This window comes from Physeter macrocephalus, chromosome 9, assembly GCF_002837175.3.
Source record: "Physeter macrocephalus isolate SW-GA chromosome 9, ASM283717v5, whole genome shotgun sequence".
In the NCBI taxonomy this organism is placed as follows: Eukaryota; Metazoa; Chordata; class Mammalia; order Artiodactyla; family Physeteridae; genus Physeter; species Physeter macrocephalus.
In genome coordinates this window covers 61,254,232-61,272,629 of record NC_041222.1, presented here as the reverse complement: position 1 = coordinate 61,272,629, position 18,398 = coordinate 61,254,232, and the positions used below count along the sequence as shown (strand labels likewise).

Here is an 18,398-nt window from a genome sequence, read left to right as displayed (position 1 = left end):
TGGATGATCTGTCCATTGGTGTAAGTGAGGTGTTAAAGTCCCCCAGTAGTATTGTGTTACTGTCGATTTCCTCTTTTATAGTTGTTAGCAGTTGCCTTAATGTATTGAGGTTCTTCTGTGTTGGGTGTATATATATTTATAATTGTTATATTTTCTTCTTGGTTGATCCCTTGATCATTATGTGGTGTCCTTCCTTGTCTCTTGTAAGATTCTTTATTTTAAAGTCTATTTTATCTGATATGAATATTGCTACTCCAGCTTTGTTTTGATTTCCATTTACATGGAATATCTTTTTTCATCCCCTCACTTTCTGTCTGTATGTGTCCCTAGGTCTGAAGTCAAGTCTCCTTTAGACAGCATATATATGGGTCTTGTGTTTATATCCATTCAGCAAGCCTGTGTCTTTTGGTTGGAGCATTTAATCCATTCAAATTTAAGGTAATTATCGATATGTATGCTCCTATTACCATTTTCTTAATTGTTTTTGGTTTGTTTTTGTAGGTCCTTTTTTTTTCTTGTGTTTCCCATTTAGAGAAGTTCCTTTAGCATTTGTTGTAGAGCTGGTTTGGTGGTGCTGAATTCTCATAGCTTTTGCTTGTCTGTAAAGCTTTTGATTTCTTCTTCGAATCTGAGTGAGATCCTTGCCAGGTAGAGTAATCTTGGTTGTAGGTTCTTCCCTTTCATCACTTTAAATATATCATGCCACTCCCTTCTGGTTTGTAGAGTTTCTGCTGAGAAGTCAGGTGTTAACCTTATGGGAGTTCCCTTGTATGTTATTTGTTGTTTTTCCCTTGTTACTTTTAATAATTTTTCTTTGTCTTTAATTTTTGTTAATTTCATTACTATGTGTCTCGGCGTTTTTCTCCTTGGGTTTATCTGGCCTGGGACTCTGGGCTTCCTGGACTTAGGTGGCTATTTCCTTTCCCATGTTAGGGAAGTTTTCAACTATAATCTCCAAATATTTTCTTGGGTCCTTTCTCTCTTCTTCTGGGACCCCTATATCCAGATATTTTCTCGGGTTCTTCCTCTCTCTCTTCTCCTTCTGGGACCTGTATAATGCGAATGTTGGTGTGTTTAATGTTGTTCCAGAGGTCTCTTAGGCTGTCTATATTTCTTTTCATTCTTTTTTCTTTATTCTGTTCCATGGCAGTGATTTCCGCCATTTTGTCCTCCAGGTCATTTATCTGTTCTTTTGCCTCAGTTATTCTGCTATTGATTCCTTCTAGTATATTTTTCTTTTCAGTTATTGTATTGTTCATCTCTTTGTTTGTTCTTTAATTCTTCTAGGTGTTTGCTCTTTAATTCTTCTAGTTCTTTGTTAAACATTTCTTGCATCTTCTCGATCTTTGCCTCCATTCTTTTTCCGAGGTCCTGGATCACCTTCACTGTCACTATTCTGAATTCTTTTTCTGGAAGGTTGCCTATCTCCACTTCATTTAGTTGTTTTTCTGGGGTTTTATCTTGTTCCTTCATCTGGTACATAGTCCTCTGCCTTTTCATCTTGTCTGCCTTTTTGTGAATTTGGTTTTCGTTTCACAGGCTGCAGGATTGTAATTCTTTTTGCTTCTGCTGTCTGTCCTCTGGTGGATGACGCTACCCTAAGAGGCTTGTGGAAGCTTCCTGATGGGAGGGACTGGTCAAGCCAACTTTTTTTTTTTTTTTTTTTTTTGTGGTATGCGGGCCTCCCTCTGCTGCGGCCTCTCCCGTTGCGGAGCACAGGCTCCGGAAGGCTCCGCACGCGCAGGCCCACCGGCCAGGGCTCACGGGCCCAGCCGCTCCGCGGCATGTGGGATCCTCCCAGACCGGGGCGCGAACCCGGTTCCCCTGCATCGGCAGGCGGACGCGCAACCACTGCGCCACCAGGGAAGCCCCCAAGCCAACTTTTGAAGAGAGAAATTTAATCTTTCTTTTGGATTATGCAGTGTTTACTTACTTAATTGAACTCGTATATCTCTCTTTGTAGTAGTGTTTTTGTTTGTTTTTCTTTTTTTTACTCATTATAAGTGATATATGTATAAAAGTACTAACAGGGTGCCTTTAAAACACTTGAATATAGTGGAAAAATTAGCTTCTAATCTATCAGACTAAATATATACAAAAGCAGTTTTAAATTAACCAGTTTAAATTTGTTTAATTTAAAATCTTACATGCCAGCAGGGAAAATTCAGCTTGATTCTAACTTAACCAGTAATATTTATCTAAATAAAATACATTACGTGAAGGCAGATGGTAAGTATGGAAGAAAGATGAGAAGTCATGTTGAGGCTGACATGGCAGTAGAGAGAAATCTGGCAGATATAAATGATCTGAAGCTTTCAGAGGTTGGCTTTAACAGATGTGGGTAGGAGTGTTTTCTTAGGCCTTTGTGTTTGGATGAAATCTCTCTCAAGCTCTTTGTTCTGATTCTATGGTCACCAAGCTGCTTTGGGGTATTAATTTGGCTTTTTAGGCACTTTGTCACTGGAAAAGGTGAGTGCCCTCCTCAGGAAGTAATTATTCATTAATTCAGTGAATATTTATTGATCATCTGCCATTTGCTAGGCATTCTTCTAGATATTATGGACTAGAGCCCTGAAGAAAACGGGCAGAGTCACTTCCTTTATGGAGCTTCCAGTTTAGTGAATGTGAATATTCCTATTGCTGAATGTAGTATCTTTGATTGTAGGCTTAATAGGTTAGGTTGGTATGAAACCCATTAAGAGTTTTCATAGCAGTCTGTCTTGAGTTTGGGTAATGTTCAGTTTTCCCTGAGTCCAGTCAACTTTGAGCCATTGAGAAGGTAAACTTTCTAGATTTGAAAAATCTGAGAACCAGATCCTGGATCTTTGTATGTTCACCAAAGAAATGCCATCCTGTGAGATTTTAGATGGCCAGCCAATGAGTCTTCCTTTGGGGAAACAACTTTACTTTGTACTGTGAGAAGACACAGACACTAACACAAATATAATTAGTGTATTTCCCCTCCTCTTTCCCACTTACGTAAATTCTTTTGAGGCATAACATACATATAAAAACGTGCAAAAATCCTAAGTGTGAAGCTTGACAAAATTCACAAAGTGGACACATCCATGTAATCAACATCCGGTTAAAGAAACAGAATGTTACCATCACCCCAGGAGCATTGAGCCCCCTTTCATTCATGACCATTTCCTTCCAAGAGTAAATACTATCACTTCTTTTTTTTGTTTGTTTATTTGTTTAAAATTTATGTATTTTATTAATTTTTGGCTGTATTGGGTCCTTATTGCTGCACGCAGGCTTTCTCTAGTTGCGGCAAGAGGGGGCTACTCTTTGTTGTGATGCGTGGGCGTGGGATTCTCATTGCGATGGCTTCTCTAGTTGTGGAGCATGGGCTCTAGGCATGCAGGCTTCAGTAGTTGTGACATGTGGACTCAGTAGTTGTGGCTCGCAGCCTCCAGAGTGCAGGCTTAGTAGTTGTGGCACACGGGCTTAGTTGCTCCGTGGCATGTGGGATCTTCCCGGACCAGGGATCGAACCTGTGTCCCCTGCATTGGCAGGCGGATTCTTAACCACTGCACCACCAGTGAAGCCCTATCCTCACTTGTTATGCTAAAGATTAGTTTTGCCCGTTCTTGAACTTTGTGTAAATGGGGAGTGTATAGAATTTATTCTTTTTTTTTTTTTTTTTTTGCGGTTAGAATATATTCTTTTGTGTTCGACTTCTTTCACTCATGCTGTTGTATCCATGCTGTTGTATGTGTTCATTCTCATTGCTGTATAATGTTCTATTTTATGATTATAGGAAAGTATACTTTTTATTCAAGGTAGTTCTTCGAGTTGATTGCAGTTTTTGAGTATTACAAATAGGAGTGCTTTGAACATTCTTGTATGTCAATTTAATAAACTTAGGTTAATATATGGTTTTCAACATTTTAACTTTTGAAACTTGAATGACTCTTAAAATTGATGTGTAGTGTTTTCATTTTCACCTGAAAATCTTTTATTTTCCCTGATGGCATCTCAGAATACAGGAAATGCTAATTGCACCTCCATAGTATAAGGTTTCTTAGATACGTTTTGCAAATCATAGTGGGCTAGATTCTCCTGAGAAATTCTTGAGTTTTAAAGTGCCCTTGAAAAAAACAAAAAAGAAAAAAATAAAAAAAAAAAATAAAAAAAATAAAGTGCCCTTGAAAGTGATATCAGTGCTTTTAGACTGTTAAAATAGTTAGTTTTTTACCAGAAGCCATTCCAGGAATACCTAATTTGTTCCTAGGAATGAGCATATATTTGTATTTTACATATCTTTATGTATAGATTATATATAGACTTTAATAATTTGTTTGTCTCTGTTTTCGAAGGTTCGGTCTTTGTGGGCTTCAGTGAATGAAACACTCATGGTTTTGGAAAAAGAGAGAGAAGTTGTTAGTTCAGTCCTTAATGTTGTTAACCAATATACTTTAGATGGAACTAATGTTGCTATCAATATTCCAAGGCTCTTACTTGACAAAATTGAGAAACAAATGTGTCAGGTAAGCATTCGATAAGAGAGCTTTGAGAAAACTCCCTTCACATAATTTTTTTATATATTGTATATTGTTTTTCTCACAAAGTTTTTCTACTGTTTTCAGAATTTACCTTTGTGAATATATCTGGTAAATCTTTCATAAAGAGGGGTACTGTTAAAGGTGTTTATATTCACATCTATCAACCTTTATTCATTGTCTGTACCTTGTATGGTGCTACATCATATAATTAGAGAGTAGAAGGTACTTAGTAGGAAGATGATATGATGCCTAGTTCTTTTTTTTTTTTTTTTTTGCGGTATGCGGGCCTCTCACTGTTGTGGTCTCTCCGAGAACATTTAAGATCTAGTCTCTTAGCGGCTTTGAAGTATAGAATCTAGTATTGTTAACTATAATCAGATTAACTCTCCAGAATTTGTTCTTTTTTTTTTTTTTTTGTGGTACGCGGGCCTCTCACTATTGTGGCTTCTCCCGTTGCGGAGCACAGTCTCCGGACGTGCAGGCTTAGCGGCCATGGCTCATGGGCCCAGCCACTCTGCAGCATGTGGGATCCTCTCGGACCGGTGTACGAACCTGTGTCCCCTGCATCAGCAGGCGGACTCTCAACCACTGCGCCACCAGGGAAGCCCCGATACCTCGTTCTTTATAAATTCTCAAAGAGAGCACCAGTGATCTCCTGAATGCTAAATTTCTTTTTTTTTTTTTTTTTTTTTGTGGTACGCGGGCCTCTCACTATTGTGGCTTCTCCCGTTGCGGAGCACAGTCTCCGGACGTGCAGGCTTAGCGGCCGTGGCTCACGGGCCCAGCCGCTCCGTGGCATGTGGGATCTTCCCAGACCAGGGCACGAACCGGCATCCCCTGCATCGGCAGGCGGATTCTCAACCACTGCGCCACCAGGGAAGCCCCTAAATTTCTTTTTAAAAACTCTTCTGTTCTCTTGTTTTTCTTTCATCTTGATGCTATTAAGTGTTTTAAAGTTTTTTCTTCCTTTAGCTTTTGTGACCTCAGTGTCTTTGCCTTCCTGTGGTGTTTCAGACTGCTTTCTCGAGTTTTCCACTGGTTCCTTTTTCTCTACCTTTTAAATGAACATGTTCCCCATGGTTCCTTTAATGCACCCTTTTCTTTCCCACATTATAAATCCATCTGTATTTTCTTACCCAATTCCATGCCTTCATCACCCTCCTATACAATAATATTACCAGATTGGTATTTCCAGTCTCTCCCCTTCAACCCAGTCTACATCAAATTATTTCCACTTGCTTATGGGACATTTCCATGTGAATAGCCTACATTTTTTTTTCTTAGTAAACTTAAAATTTTTTGAGCATCTCCTATGTGTCAGGTATTATTATAGTGAAGGGGATATAAAGATAAAATATTGTTGTGACCCTGAAGAGTTTTCACTTTAATAGGTAACATGTCAGGCACTTCAAATTCAGAGTACATAAAAATCAGAATCTGTAAACTCAGATTCCTACAGGGGCTAGGCAGGTAATACTATATAAATGAAGTATGCTAATTATGTGTAACAAAAGGGGTAAAGTAGGAAATGATGAGATCTTTGGGGAACTAATTTTGTGTGAAATCTGTGATTTTAAAAAATATTAGCAACTAATTCAGATGATTTTAAAACATTGAAACTGTGCAGGCCAAATAAACATGTTTAAGTTTGGAATCAACCTTTAGGGGTCCTTTAATTTGCAACTTTCGGTAAAACATGAATTCATGATCTTTCTCCAAACCTGATCTTTCTCCTCAGTCTTTATTTTGCTTTCCATTTATTTGCATTTCTTTTATTCCAGTTTCAGCTTTTTTGCATGATATAAAAATGTAGCATGGTGTGTTAATTCTTCCATGGTAGTTTTTTTTGGGCCAGAATTATTTACATAGTTTTATTTTTGGGTAGACATTTGTTCTTTTTTTCTACTCTTTTAAAGTAACCTTTCTATGTAATAGTGAAAAATGTAAATATATTTTTGTAGCATTTTATTATGTTAACAATCTATAGTTCACCACTTTTTTTTTTTCAGTTGCACATAGGAAATGTTTATGAGGCTGGAAAATTGAATCTCTTAACAGTTATTCAGTTATTAAATGAAGTCTTGAAAGTAATGAAATACGAACATTGTCAGGCTAACCAAGCACGACTGACAATAGACCTTCACTTCCTTGAAAAAGAGACCAAAGTTCAGAGAGAAAGATTGTCAGATCTGAAGCATATGAGGTACACTAGAAAGGTCTTCTGTTATTTCATTGGGGCAGGAGTAGGGTGGTTTTGATAATTTCTCAGCACAACTCTTGTTTAGTTAACAACTCAGTAGCTTTGGCAAACAAGTGTGAAAATTTTACTCGTACTCAAAAACCTTATGTTACCAACTTCTAGAGAGACACATGAAGTAGCAAGGAAAATTAATGTAGTTTTCTTTTGTCTGGAGTATATTATTTGCCCTGAGTGATAATCCTTTATCAAATAATTATGACTTTTCTCTAGATTTTCTTTTGTAGGGTCTACTAATAAAACTAGGTTTCAGAAAAATGGTTTGTATTGAGCAGAGTGACCAGGAGGTATGGGTACTCTTTAGAAATGGATAGAGAGTAGGAGTAGAATTTCAACTTGAGTTCAGAACCAGGAAAAAATTGTATGGGGTTGGCCAAAAAGTTCGTTTGGGTAACATCTTAGGGAAAAACCCGAACGAACTTTTTGGCCAACCCAATATTTTTAAAGATAAATGGAGTATAGATATATGATTGCTATTTGGTGTTAAAAGGAAAGAAGGTATTTTAGATTCTGAACTCTCTCTCAATGGGAGAGTTTATGCAATTTAGGTGTGCTGTATTGGTTGAACTTTCAGTTATACTTTCTGCCCTTTCTCTGTGAGCTATAGTATTCTTACTTCGACACTTTTTCTCAGTGCTTCTTTTTATATATTCATGTTTTGAATGAAGTTCTTTTTTATGCTGTTATAGGTATAAAATAAAAGCAGATCTCACAACTATAAGACATTCTATTGTTGAAAAACAAGAAGAATGGCATAAAAATTGGAAAGAATTTCTTGGCCTGTCTCCTTTCAGTCTAATTAAAGGTTGGACTCCAGTAAGTAATATTGACTTGACTTTTGGAGAGTGGTTTAATCTCTTGTAAACTCTTGATTTATCATGTTACCAATGACCTGGAAATGCTATATGTGTGTTATCTTGTTATCTTTTCATCTGAGCCTGAAGTTCAAATATTTTGGTTTCTGTGATTTTTCTAAATATATATTAGAATGTTCATTAAGCTGCTGTTGTGATATAGTTAATATTTTTAGATTCAGTGGATTGTATTAAAAAGAAAATGAGATTGGGGAGAAGCTGGCGCTGAGGCTCAAGTCGCCTGTGGGGGCTGAGCCCGCCGTCTACCCGTGGCCGCTGCCGGTCTACGACAAACCCCACGATGCTGCTCACGAAATCATCAAGACCATTCGGCTCAAAGATTTGGCAGGAGATAGTTAAGCAGAAAAGGAATGCGTGAAGGAGAAATGGAATCTCTTGCATGAATTTCTGCAGACAGAAATAAAGAATCAGTTATGTGACTTGGAAACCAAATTACATAAAGAATTATCAGAGGAGGGCTACCTGGCTTAAGTCAAATCCCTTTTAAATATAGATTTGTCCTTGGAGAACGGAACTCATGCTTTCAGTCGGGAAGTGAATGGATGTCTAGAAAACGGGAGCCAGACAAGTGGTGAGGACCGCACAGTGGAAATAGCAGAGAAAAACAAGTCCCCCAGACCTGTTTCCAAACTTTGCATGCCCAGGAGAAGCAAGTCCGATGGAGAAACAAAATCTGAAGTCTCATGTAGCACCAGGGTTACAAGGCAAACTACCAGGCAGACCACCGTCACATCTTATTTCACAAGGGGCCCTGCCAAACGGAAGCCTGAGGAAGACCCTGAAAAAGCAAAATCAGATGATTCTGTCGATGAAGAAGAAAAAGACCAGGAAGAAAAGAGACGTAGAGTTACATCCAGAGAACAAGTTGCTGGACCGCTCCCTGCAGAAGAACCGGGAAGAGTAAAACCAGGAACACACGTGGAAGAAGAAGAAAGATGATAAAGTAAAGCCTGGTCACCTCCAGGAAGAAAAGAGACTCAGAAGTCAAACCAAAGGACTAACACCTAAACAGAAATCTAAGGAGGAGCCAGACAGATGCGAGGCCCGGAGGAGCTCAGGCTGAAATAAATGAAGAAGACAAAGATGAAAAGAGGCACAGAAGTGAACCCAAAGATCTAGCTAGCAAACGGAGACCAGAAGAAAAAGAACCTGAAAGAGTAAAACCACAAGTTTCTGATGAGAAAAATGAGGATGAAAAGGTAACAAACGCACATGGTAAACACAACAGCTCGACATGCTAAAGTTCCTTGTCAGAACGAAGGGACCTGGACCATCCTCTGGGGGTCTGTGCATGCCCGAAGATGCAGAACATGAAGAACACTCAGTCCCCTGTGCAATCTAACAGCTTAGTCCACATGTCTCACCCCAAACCCAGGACACTAGACCTAGTAGAGCAGGAAGCAAAAATATGGTAGGACTCCTTGGAATGGCTGAGCCTTTGATCAAAGACCAAGCCCCACAATCCCTATGAACACATTGAGAATTTAGTTTGTTGCAAAGCACTGCTCTGAGCTTCACAGATATGGCGGGAGGCGGTGGGGAGGGAGGTGGGAGGAGTCTCCATGGGACACACCCCGGCTAGAAGTCTGAGTGGCATTTAATAAGTGACTCAAACAAGGACAATGTACAATCCCCTTTTAATACTTCTGATCTCGGTGAAGAGCAAGTCTCACTTTGTTGCCAGTGCATCTCAAACCTTTCCCTGCAGTTGATTCATCTTTCAACAAAGACAACAGGATTTAGGTCCAGAGTTTTTGGCTGGTAACAGTAAGGATTACAGTTTAAAAAAAAAAAAAAGAAAAGAAAAAGAAATTGAGATATTCCTCTTTATTTTAGGTACTATTACATTTGAGGCATAGTTGGAGGGCAAAGTAGCCCTCTTGTTCTTAATATCATACTCCTTAGTTTAAAAATAGTTACAGGATAATTTGTATGTTTGCTAATTCTTTCTTCATTAGGGAAAAAAAAATCATCCATTCATAGATTTACTTAGTATTGTTACTGTGGTACTGAGTAAAGTGTGTATATTTCAAAATAACAAATTCTGTGTTTTAAGGCTGTGGATCTTTTACCACCTATGTCTCCCCTTTCGTTTGATCCTGCCTCAGAAGAAGCATATGCGAAGAGTATTCTTTTGCAGTACCCTGCTTCACTTCCAGGTTTGTTATTTATTTTTTTCTCTTTTAAACTTCCCTCTCATTAATATTTCTCACTATGATAACAGTTCTTTTATAAACTTTCATGGTTTTTTTCCCAGTTATTTACTGTGGTGAAATGCACATAGCATTTCAGTCATATGAGCCTCAGTTAACATAAGGCTTTTTGTGTCTCCTTTCTTTGAGTTGCACAACTTTTTACTTTGCACAATGTTTTCAAGGTTTATCCAAGTTGTAGCATGTATCGATACTTCATTACTTTGTTGGAATACATTCTGTTGTATGATTGAATCGAATTTGTTGATCTATTCGTCCTTTGATGGACATTTGGGTTATTTCCACCATTTGGCTATTATGAGTAATGCTGCTATAAATATTCGTTTACAGGTTTTGTGTAGAAGCCCACAATTTTTTAACATGAAAGAATAGTAGTAATTACCTGAATACTTAACTGTTGCTTATTTCAACAGTTGAGATTTTTGCTTTAAATGTGTATGTTTGTTTGCTAAACCATATAAGTCTGAGACCTTAACACTTCACTCTAAGTGTTTCAGCATGCATTCCCATGAAAATAAGGACTTTTTCCTCTTTAATTACCATACTAATATTACACCTAAAATTAATAATTATCTCATTCAGTTTCCTCAAATATCATACCATTATCACACCTAAAAAATTAATTTCTCTACAATATCTAATATCCATTTCATACTCAGTTTCACCAATTGCCTGGTACTTGTGTACAAGAAATTTTTATTGGATTCAGTAAATGTAAGGTAGATAGGTGGAGGGATAAATGAATAAAAAATGTATGAATTATGTAGCCAATCTGGAGCAGGTAATAAGTATAGGCCACAGTTGAGTTTAGGCAGGCCATCGGTCATGGCAGCCGTTAGCACAGGACTTAGGAAGAAAAAGGATGAACACAGCTAGGATAGGTGATTGGTTTGGGAGTCAGGTGTATGTGGGGAGGACACTAGTTGGGAAAGATCATAGACCAGAGAGCAAGGGTCAAGGATAGGCGCCAGCAGAAGAGTAGACACAAAAGACTGCATGGTTTGATGAATGAAAAAGATCTTCAGATACAGAGCATTGCTTATGGTGATAGAATTACTTTGATAGTTCTTGGCATATTTGGTTACCATTGTGTTCTCACTTCAGCTTGGAAAGGGCCTTTGTACTCTTGGCATACTTAGTTTAGGCCCTGTGAAACCATGAAATTGTCCTCACGTCCATTTGGAGATTTCTATGTCGCCTTCAGAGTGAGGGAATATTTGTGTCTGTTTATGAAGTTTAGTTAGAAGTCCACATTTTAAAAGTGTTTGATAGGATCTTTGGGGGTAACCCTTTCCTTCAGGCATTGCACAGTTTGTACTCTTCGGATTCTGTTTTTTTTTTCCTCTAGAGCCTTGGTCTGGGCTGGGGAACCTCAACATTATTTTATACTTTTTGTAGTAAACCACTTTACTTTGCTTAAAGTAAAACAGCTTTTCCCCTTCTTTACCTTACATAGTACATCTTTCTGGAAGTGATTTTTCTTTTCAGTAGTTTTTAAAAATTATATTTCAGCATATTAAGCACAGGAATATTATAAATACCTGTTTACTGAACACTCTTGTCAAATCTTTGCAGTATTTGCTTTAGCTTTTTTTTTAAAGTACTAGTGTAGTTAACCCTTGAGTATCCACCCTTCCTTGAGTATTCTTTTCTTTTAAATTGCAGTATAGTTGATTTACAATATTATTTTAGTTTCAGGTGTGTAGAGCATAGTGATTTTTTTTTTCAGATTATATTCCATTATAGGCTATTACATGATATTGGCTGTAATTCCCTATGCTATACAGTAAATCCTGTTGCTTATCTATTTTATGTATTAAAGTAGTTTGTATCTGTTAATCTCATACTCCTTTGTCCCTTCCGCCACTTCCTTCTCCCCTTGGATAACTGTAAGTTTGCTTTCTGTGTCTGTGAGTCTGTTTCTGTTTCTTATATAAATTCATTTGTATGATTTTTTAGATTTCAAATATAAGTGATATCATATAGTATTTGTCTTTCTCTCTCTGACTTATTTCACTAAGCATAATATTCTCTAGGTCCATCCATGTTGCTGCAAATGGCAATATTTCACTCTTGTATGGCTGAGAAATATCCATTGTGGTGTATGTGTGTATATATATGCCACATCTTCTTAAGCCAGTAATCTCTTGATGGCACTTGCGTTGCTGCCATGTCTTGACTATTGTAAATAGTGCTGCTATGAAGATTGGAGTGCATGTGTTTTTTCAAATTAGAGTTTTCGTTTTTTCCGCCCATATACCCAGGAGTGGAATTGCTGGATCATATGGTAGTTCTATTTTTAGATTTTTAAGGAACCTCCATACTGTTCTCCATAGTGGCTGTACCAATTTACATTCCCCCCAACAGTGCAGGAGGGTTCCCTTTTCTCCACATCCTCTCCAGCATTTATTATTTGTAGACTTTTAAATGAGAGCCATTCTAACAAGTGTGAGGTTGATACCTCATTGTGGTTTTGATTTGCATTTCTCTAATAATTAGTGATGTTGAACATCTTTTCATGTGCCTGTTGGCTATCTGTATGTCTTCTTTGGAGAAATGTCTATTTAGATCTTCTGCCCCTTTTTTTTTTTTTCCTTTTTAGTGGTACACGGGCCTTTCACTGTGTGGCCTCTCCTGTTGCGGAGCACAGGCTCTGGACGTGCAGGCTCAGCGGCCATGGCTCACGGGCCCAGCCGCTCCGCGGCATGTGGGATCTTCCCGGACCGGGGCACGAACCCGTGTCCCCTGCATTGGCAGGCGGACTCTCAACCACTGCGCCACCAGGGAAGCCCTTTGCCCTTTTTTTTAAAAAAAAAATATTTAATTTATTTATTTGGTTGCACCGGGTCTTAGTCGCAGCAGGCAGGCTGCTTAGTTGCAGCTCACCGGCTCCTTAGTTGTGGCTGGTAGGCTCCTTAGTTGCGGCTGGTGGGCTCCTTAGTTACAGCTTGTGGGCTCCTTAGTTGTGGCATGTGAACTTTTAGCTGTGGCATGTATTGATTGGGTTTGTTTTTGTGATATTGATATGTATGAGCTATTTGTATATTTTGGATATTAACCTCTTGTCCTTGACCGTTCATTCTGCATTTGCAGAGGTAACCACTATCCTAAATCTTAAGTTTATTCTGATGTATGTTTATAAAAATAATTTTACTTTGGATCTAACCATACGTATACTGTTCTGCTGTTCTTAAGTTTTTTTTTGTTTCTGTTTTTTTTATGCGGTACGCGGGCCTCTCACTGTTGTGGCCTCTCCCGTTGCGGAGCACAGGCTCCGGACGCGCAGGCTCAGCGGCCATGGCTCACGGGCCCAGCCGCTCTGCAGCATGTGGGATCTTCCCGGACCGGGGCACGAACCCGTGTTCCCTGCATCGGCAGGCGGACTCTCAACCACTGCGCCACCAGGGAAGCCCTGTTCTTAAGTTTATAAATAAAATTTCTCTTATCCCCCAACATGTTGTTTGTAAATGTTTGTTTTTGAACCAGGATCCAAGGAGGGTTCACTCATTGTATATGGTTGTTTTGTCCTCTTACTGACTTTTATTCTAGGATAATGCCCTACCCCTTAAAAAAAAATGACATTGATAGAAATTCTTTTTAACAGTCATTGTGTGTGATTTACCAGTACATTTACCGATTTTTTTGGTCAATATTACTTTTGTTCCGTTCCTTCCTTTTGAGAGGTATATCTCGAACTATATCTTTCACTTCTTTTCGTGACAGACCCTGAATAGTAAGATCTCTTAGTCTTTCTTTGAAAATGTCTTTATTTTTACTTACGAATGATAGTTTGGATTCAAGATCAACACTTATTTTTCCTTGGGACTTTAATAATATGATCTCATTGCTTTCTGCCTTCTTTTGTTTTTGAAACATTTGCTGTCGGTCTAATTGTCATTCATTTATAGGTAATTTTTGATCTCTGGTTGCTTTTAAGACTTACTTATTTTTGTATTATGCAGGTTCATTGAGCTGTGTCTAAATGTAGATCTGTTTTTATTTAGCCTGTTTGGAACTTGTGTATGCTTATTCAGTGTGAAGGCTCGTATCTTTCTTCAATTCTGGAAACGTATTCACTAATATCTCTTGTAATATTACCCCCTTCTCTCATTCTTTTGGTCCTTTTCTTTTATACCTCATATTATTAGGACTTCTGATTCTGTCCCCCATATCTCATAACTTCTCATTCATATTTATAACCTCTTTGTAACTCTGGACCTGCATTCTGGGTATTTTCTTTATATCTCTCTATGGTTCACTTAATTATTTCTTTATTTATGTTTAATCTCCTTTTTGACCTGTCCATTTAGTTTTCATGAATGTATTTTTTATTTGCTTCTTTTTTCAAAACTGCCCATTCTTTTTCATGGTGTCATCTTCTTTCATTATGGCCCCTGTTGTTTCTTTTTTGTTGATCATTTTAAATGTACTGACTTTTATCTTTATCAATTTTCCCAATATCTCTTCATTTCAGGTACTTCTCCTGTATGCTCTGCCTGCTTATGTTCTATTGAAATATTAATATTAAAATATTTGAATGAAATCTCAACTTCATTGGGTCCCCCACCTCTGGAGGAGTCATGTGGGCCCAGGATTGCAGAAGGGTCTCTACAGAGTGGCCAAGAGTCCCAGGGATTTCTTTTGAACTAGACCAGTTAATGTCTTTGGTTTGGGATTCCTAAAACAAGTAGCCAGTATAATTATGGATTTCACACCTCCTTTTTTTTTTTTTTTTTTTTGTGGGATGCGGGCCTCCCTCTGTTGTGGCCTCTCCCGTCGCGGAGCACAGGCCCCGGACGCGCAGGCTCAGCGGCCATGGCCCACGGGCCCAGCCGCTCCGCGGCATGTGGGATCCTCCCAGACCGGGGCGCGAACCCGGTTCCCCTGCATTGGCAGGTGGACGCGCAACCACTGCGCCACCAGGGGAAGCCCACACACCTCCTTTTGAGTAGGCTAGGTTTTAGATATCTTTCCTTCCTTCCTTCTATACTTTTTTTCACCAAGGAGTCCAGGTAGAGAGCAGGCTTTCCCTGTCCAGTTGGCAGAATTTTTATAATCCCCTTTCAGGGGCAGAGCAGTCTTTGCAGTGTCTTGTCTTATGGCGGTCTCTCAGATCCCAGCCTGAGAGGCCTGAGATGATGTTTCTTGTTACCATATAGGCATTTAAATCTCCTGTGTTCAGCCCCTGGAGCCTGCCTCATTGAGCCCTTGTTTCTTGGTTTAAGTTTACCCTGCTTGTAGTGCTTTCCATCTTTGGTTCTGTCATGTGATGATTTTTATTCTTCTGGGCTTTCCTTTTTTCTTACATTTTATTTAGTAGTTGTAGTGTCTTTACGGTAGGAGTCAGTGTCTGCTTTAGTTTCGTTTGCTTTGTAGTAGTGAGTTCAGTTTGTTTTAACCTCCTAAATGCACTATTATGACTGTGCCCTCCTTTGCTATCTTTGCATCTTAAGTTTAGTTTCCATCATTTCTTGCATTTTGATTGTGTTCTAACTAGCTACTCTGCCTCCAGTAGTCTATCTGTTCTATATTCCAAATGTCTATCAGTGATCTTCCTGTAATGTAAATATGATCCTTTTCATCTCTTGGTGTAATACCCACCAGTGGCTTTCTATCACCTCTCACCTTTGGAAAAGAGAAAAAGGCTCTAGATGCTTTTTCACTTAGCAGCTTTTACCTTACAGACTTTCTTTCATACCAGAACAAATGTGCATGAACTCTGCCTACCACCACCAGATGGTGTTTAAAGTTGTGCATCATCATTTTTATTTTTAAAAAATCTAAATTTAAAACATTTAAAAATTATAGTTGATTTACAGTGTTTCAGGTGTACAGCAAAGTGATTCAGTGATCTGAAATGGAACATATATATGTATATATATGTATATATACACACACACACACATATATATATTCTTTTTCAATTCTTTAACATTATAGGTTATAACAAGATGTTGACTATATCATCATCATTTTAGTTAATGGTTGTCTACTAAGTTTGTGGTATAGTTGTATTTGTGCTTATTTTTGGAATGTTTTATAAATAACAGTAACTCCATCATAATTAGTAGGTTCAAAAGCATAGGGTATTGAGAATGTTATGAGGTGGCATTATGATGAATTAAAAGGAAAACTTTACATAGTATACACATTGGCTTCTTATACAGTAACACTTTGGACACATGTATAAATAGTGTTTCAGAAGCTAACATGTTGAAAGAAGAGGAGCTCCTGGAATATCAAATCCTTTGAAATATAGCCATGGCTTTTGTCATCAATTTCATTGCCTATCATGCTTCCACTAGATATACCTTATGCTGTGGCACACAAAACATGCAACTTCTTCTCTTAGTACTTTCATGGCTTCTTCATGTTCCCCACTCTGGGCTGGGTGCCCTCCTGCCTCCTTGCATTCTGTGCATACTTGTATCATAATACTGTAGCAGTGTACCATAATTCTGTATGTACTTGTCAATAGTCTTTCCTGTACTGAGTCCTTGAAGACAGGTCTCCATTTTTAATTTCTTTTTCCCATTGTTAGTACAGTAATGACACATAGTTATTAAATGATATGTTGAAGAATAAATACATAGGTTGACTGATGTCATAGATGCTGGGCTAAAATATGCTAAGTACTATAACTTTTTGGCTGGTTTATGTGGTAATTGCATTATCTGTGTACTTAAACATGAAGCATGGCTATATAATACTTGAGAATTATGGATTGTCCCTTTTTGGGAAACTTTGTGTGAGCTATGTTTCTAGAAAAGCCGATTTATTGTACATATTCTCCATCACTGTCATGCATACTACTTTACACTTAATAATTGAATAATTGTCTTTTCCTATTAGCATTTATTTTATTTTTCTGTTTTCTTCTGTTTAGAAGTTGTTGTAGAACTTCAAGAGATCTCTGAATATTAGAATGTACAAACATAATTAAAGAGTAATTAATTTTTCTATTCCTTTAGATACACATAAGCAACATATCCAGGAAAATGATTGCAGAAGGGCAAGTGATATACTGGAAACTAAATGTGATCTAGCCAACAGGTAAAAGAAATTTGATTTTCATATTGATTTTTTTTCTCTTAATTAATTTTAGTCCCATCTTCAGCCAGCTTTCAAGCTTCTCCACTGTGAGATAGCTCATAACTTTCTTGTCTTAACCAGACTGTTTTTCTACTGCGGATCCATGTTTTCAGGAAAGATTCAACATTTCTGATGCAAGGGCATTTTTTTCCTCTATTCTTGTCTAAATGTTGGGACTCATGGGGATTACCTAGTTTTTGAAGAAAAATACATATGTGGAAATTATCTAATGCAAGTTTGGGAATTTTTGCCTTTTTGTGTCTGGGAACATCTTTGAAATCACTTGTGGCTGTTGACTAAATCCAAGAGTTTAGGGACTTCTGAGATGATCTAGTTGGTAGTTTTCAGTCTTTGTTCTGCAGCGCCCTCTGGTGCTGTGGATGAATCAAATTTAACCTGTGACTGTTCCAGCCTTTCCCACTTCAACCTGAGCAGCCTACTCTTTTATCTGTACTATATATTGGGGCTTTATATGCCATTTGATAAAAAGAGTTCTGTACTTAAAAAAAATTTGAGGGGGAAGACTTCTGATTCAATCTAATCCCAAAATTTAGCATATGAAAAAACTGAACCCAGTTAGTTTGTTGTAACTAGGAGTATTCTTACTTTATTTATTGTCTTTTTTCCTCTACTATCCTATTTATCCCTTAAATAAACTGATGCCAGATTATAAAAGCAGAAATCTCTAAACTAAATGTGAATGTGTTTATCCCTTATTGAAACTAAACATTAAGTAGCAGTCAAACACAGATATGCTAAATAGATTCCTTTGTTATTTTGCTTTTTCTGATTAACCTTTGATTTAAATAGTTGATTTTCAGTTCAACTTCCCCATGTTAATGAGGCACAGATATGGAAACAAAATACTTAGGATAATTCTAAAAGAAAATTCTAAATTTTAAGTGACTTGAGGCTCCTTCATTCTGTATACTCTTAGTAAGTTAATAAGTTGAAATACCATAACTATTGTCAAAACTTACATGTGAAATTATGCTATTGGCAGTTTCCTCTGCAAATTTTCTGGTTCATAGGAGGTCAGGACTACTTGTGGGAAAATTTTATTTTTGTTCTTAGATCTGGGTGTGATGTTGATTGTCTGAGTACCTAAAGAAATAGAATGAAATCTGCAGTGAAGACCTTGTAAAGTGAAGAAATTGTAAAGTTATTGGGCTTGCTAATTTTACCCCCTTATCACAATTGTTCTTAAAGCATGCCTCTTAGAGGGAAATAGTTGGTGCTTCCTGATCGCAGTTATGTTTTTGGTCTATCTTTCCTTGAGGGAGCAGATTAAATGTTTTGATTTAAGGTCTCTTGCTGGACTAAAGATTGATGGAGTTAGTAGATTAATTCACACATCTGATTTTATTTATGAACTCCATTCAACCTCAAGATTCTTTTTTTTTTTTTTTTTTTTTTTTTTTGCAGTACGCGGGCCTCTCACTGTTGGGGCCTC

At 37.8% G+C, this 18,398-nt stretch overlaps 1 protein-coding gene across 3 annotated transcripts in view; it reads left to right on the top strand.

Moving 5' to 3' along the window:
* HAUS6 (HAUS augmin like complex subunit 6) overlaps window positions 1–18,398 on the top strand; it is a 49,592-nt gene that overhangs the window by 18,362 nt on the left and 12,832 nt on the right. For all 3 annotated transcript variants that reach the window (XM_028494013.2, XM_024126830.3, XM_028494014.2), the window contains 5 exons: window positions 4,323–4,493; window positions 6,518–6,711; window positions 7,455–7,581; window positions 9,697–9,799; window positions 16,825–16,906. In XM_028494013.2, coding sequence (XP_028349814.1) covers window positions 4,323–4,493; window positions 6,518–6,711; window positions 7,455–7,581; window positions 9,697–9,799; window positions 16,825–16,906 — 677 coding nt within the window. The remainder of the gene's footprint in view (window positions 1–4,322; window positions 4,494–6,517; window positions 6,712–7,454; window positions 7,582–9,696; window positions 9,800–16,824; window positions 16,907–18,398) is intronic.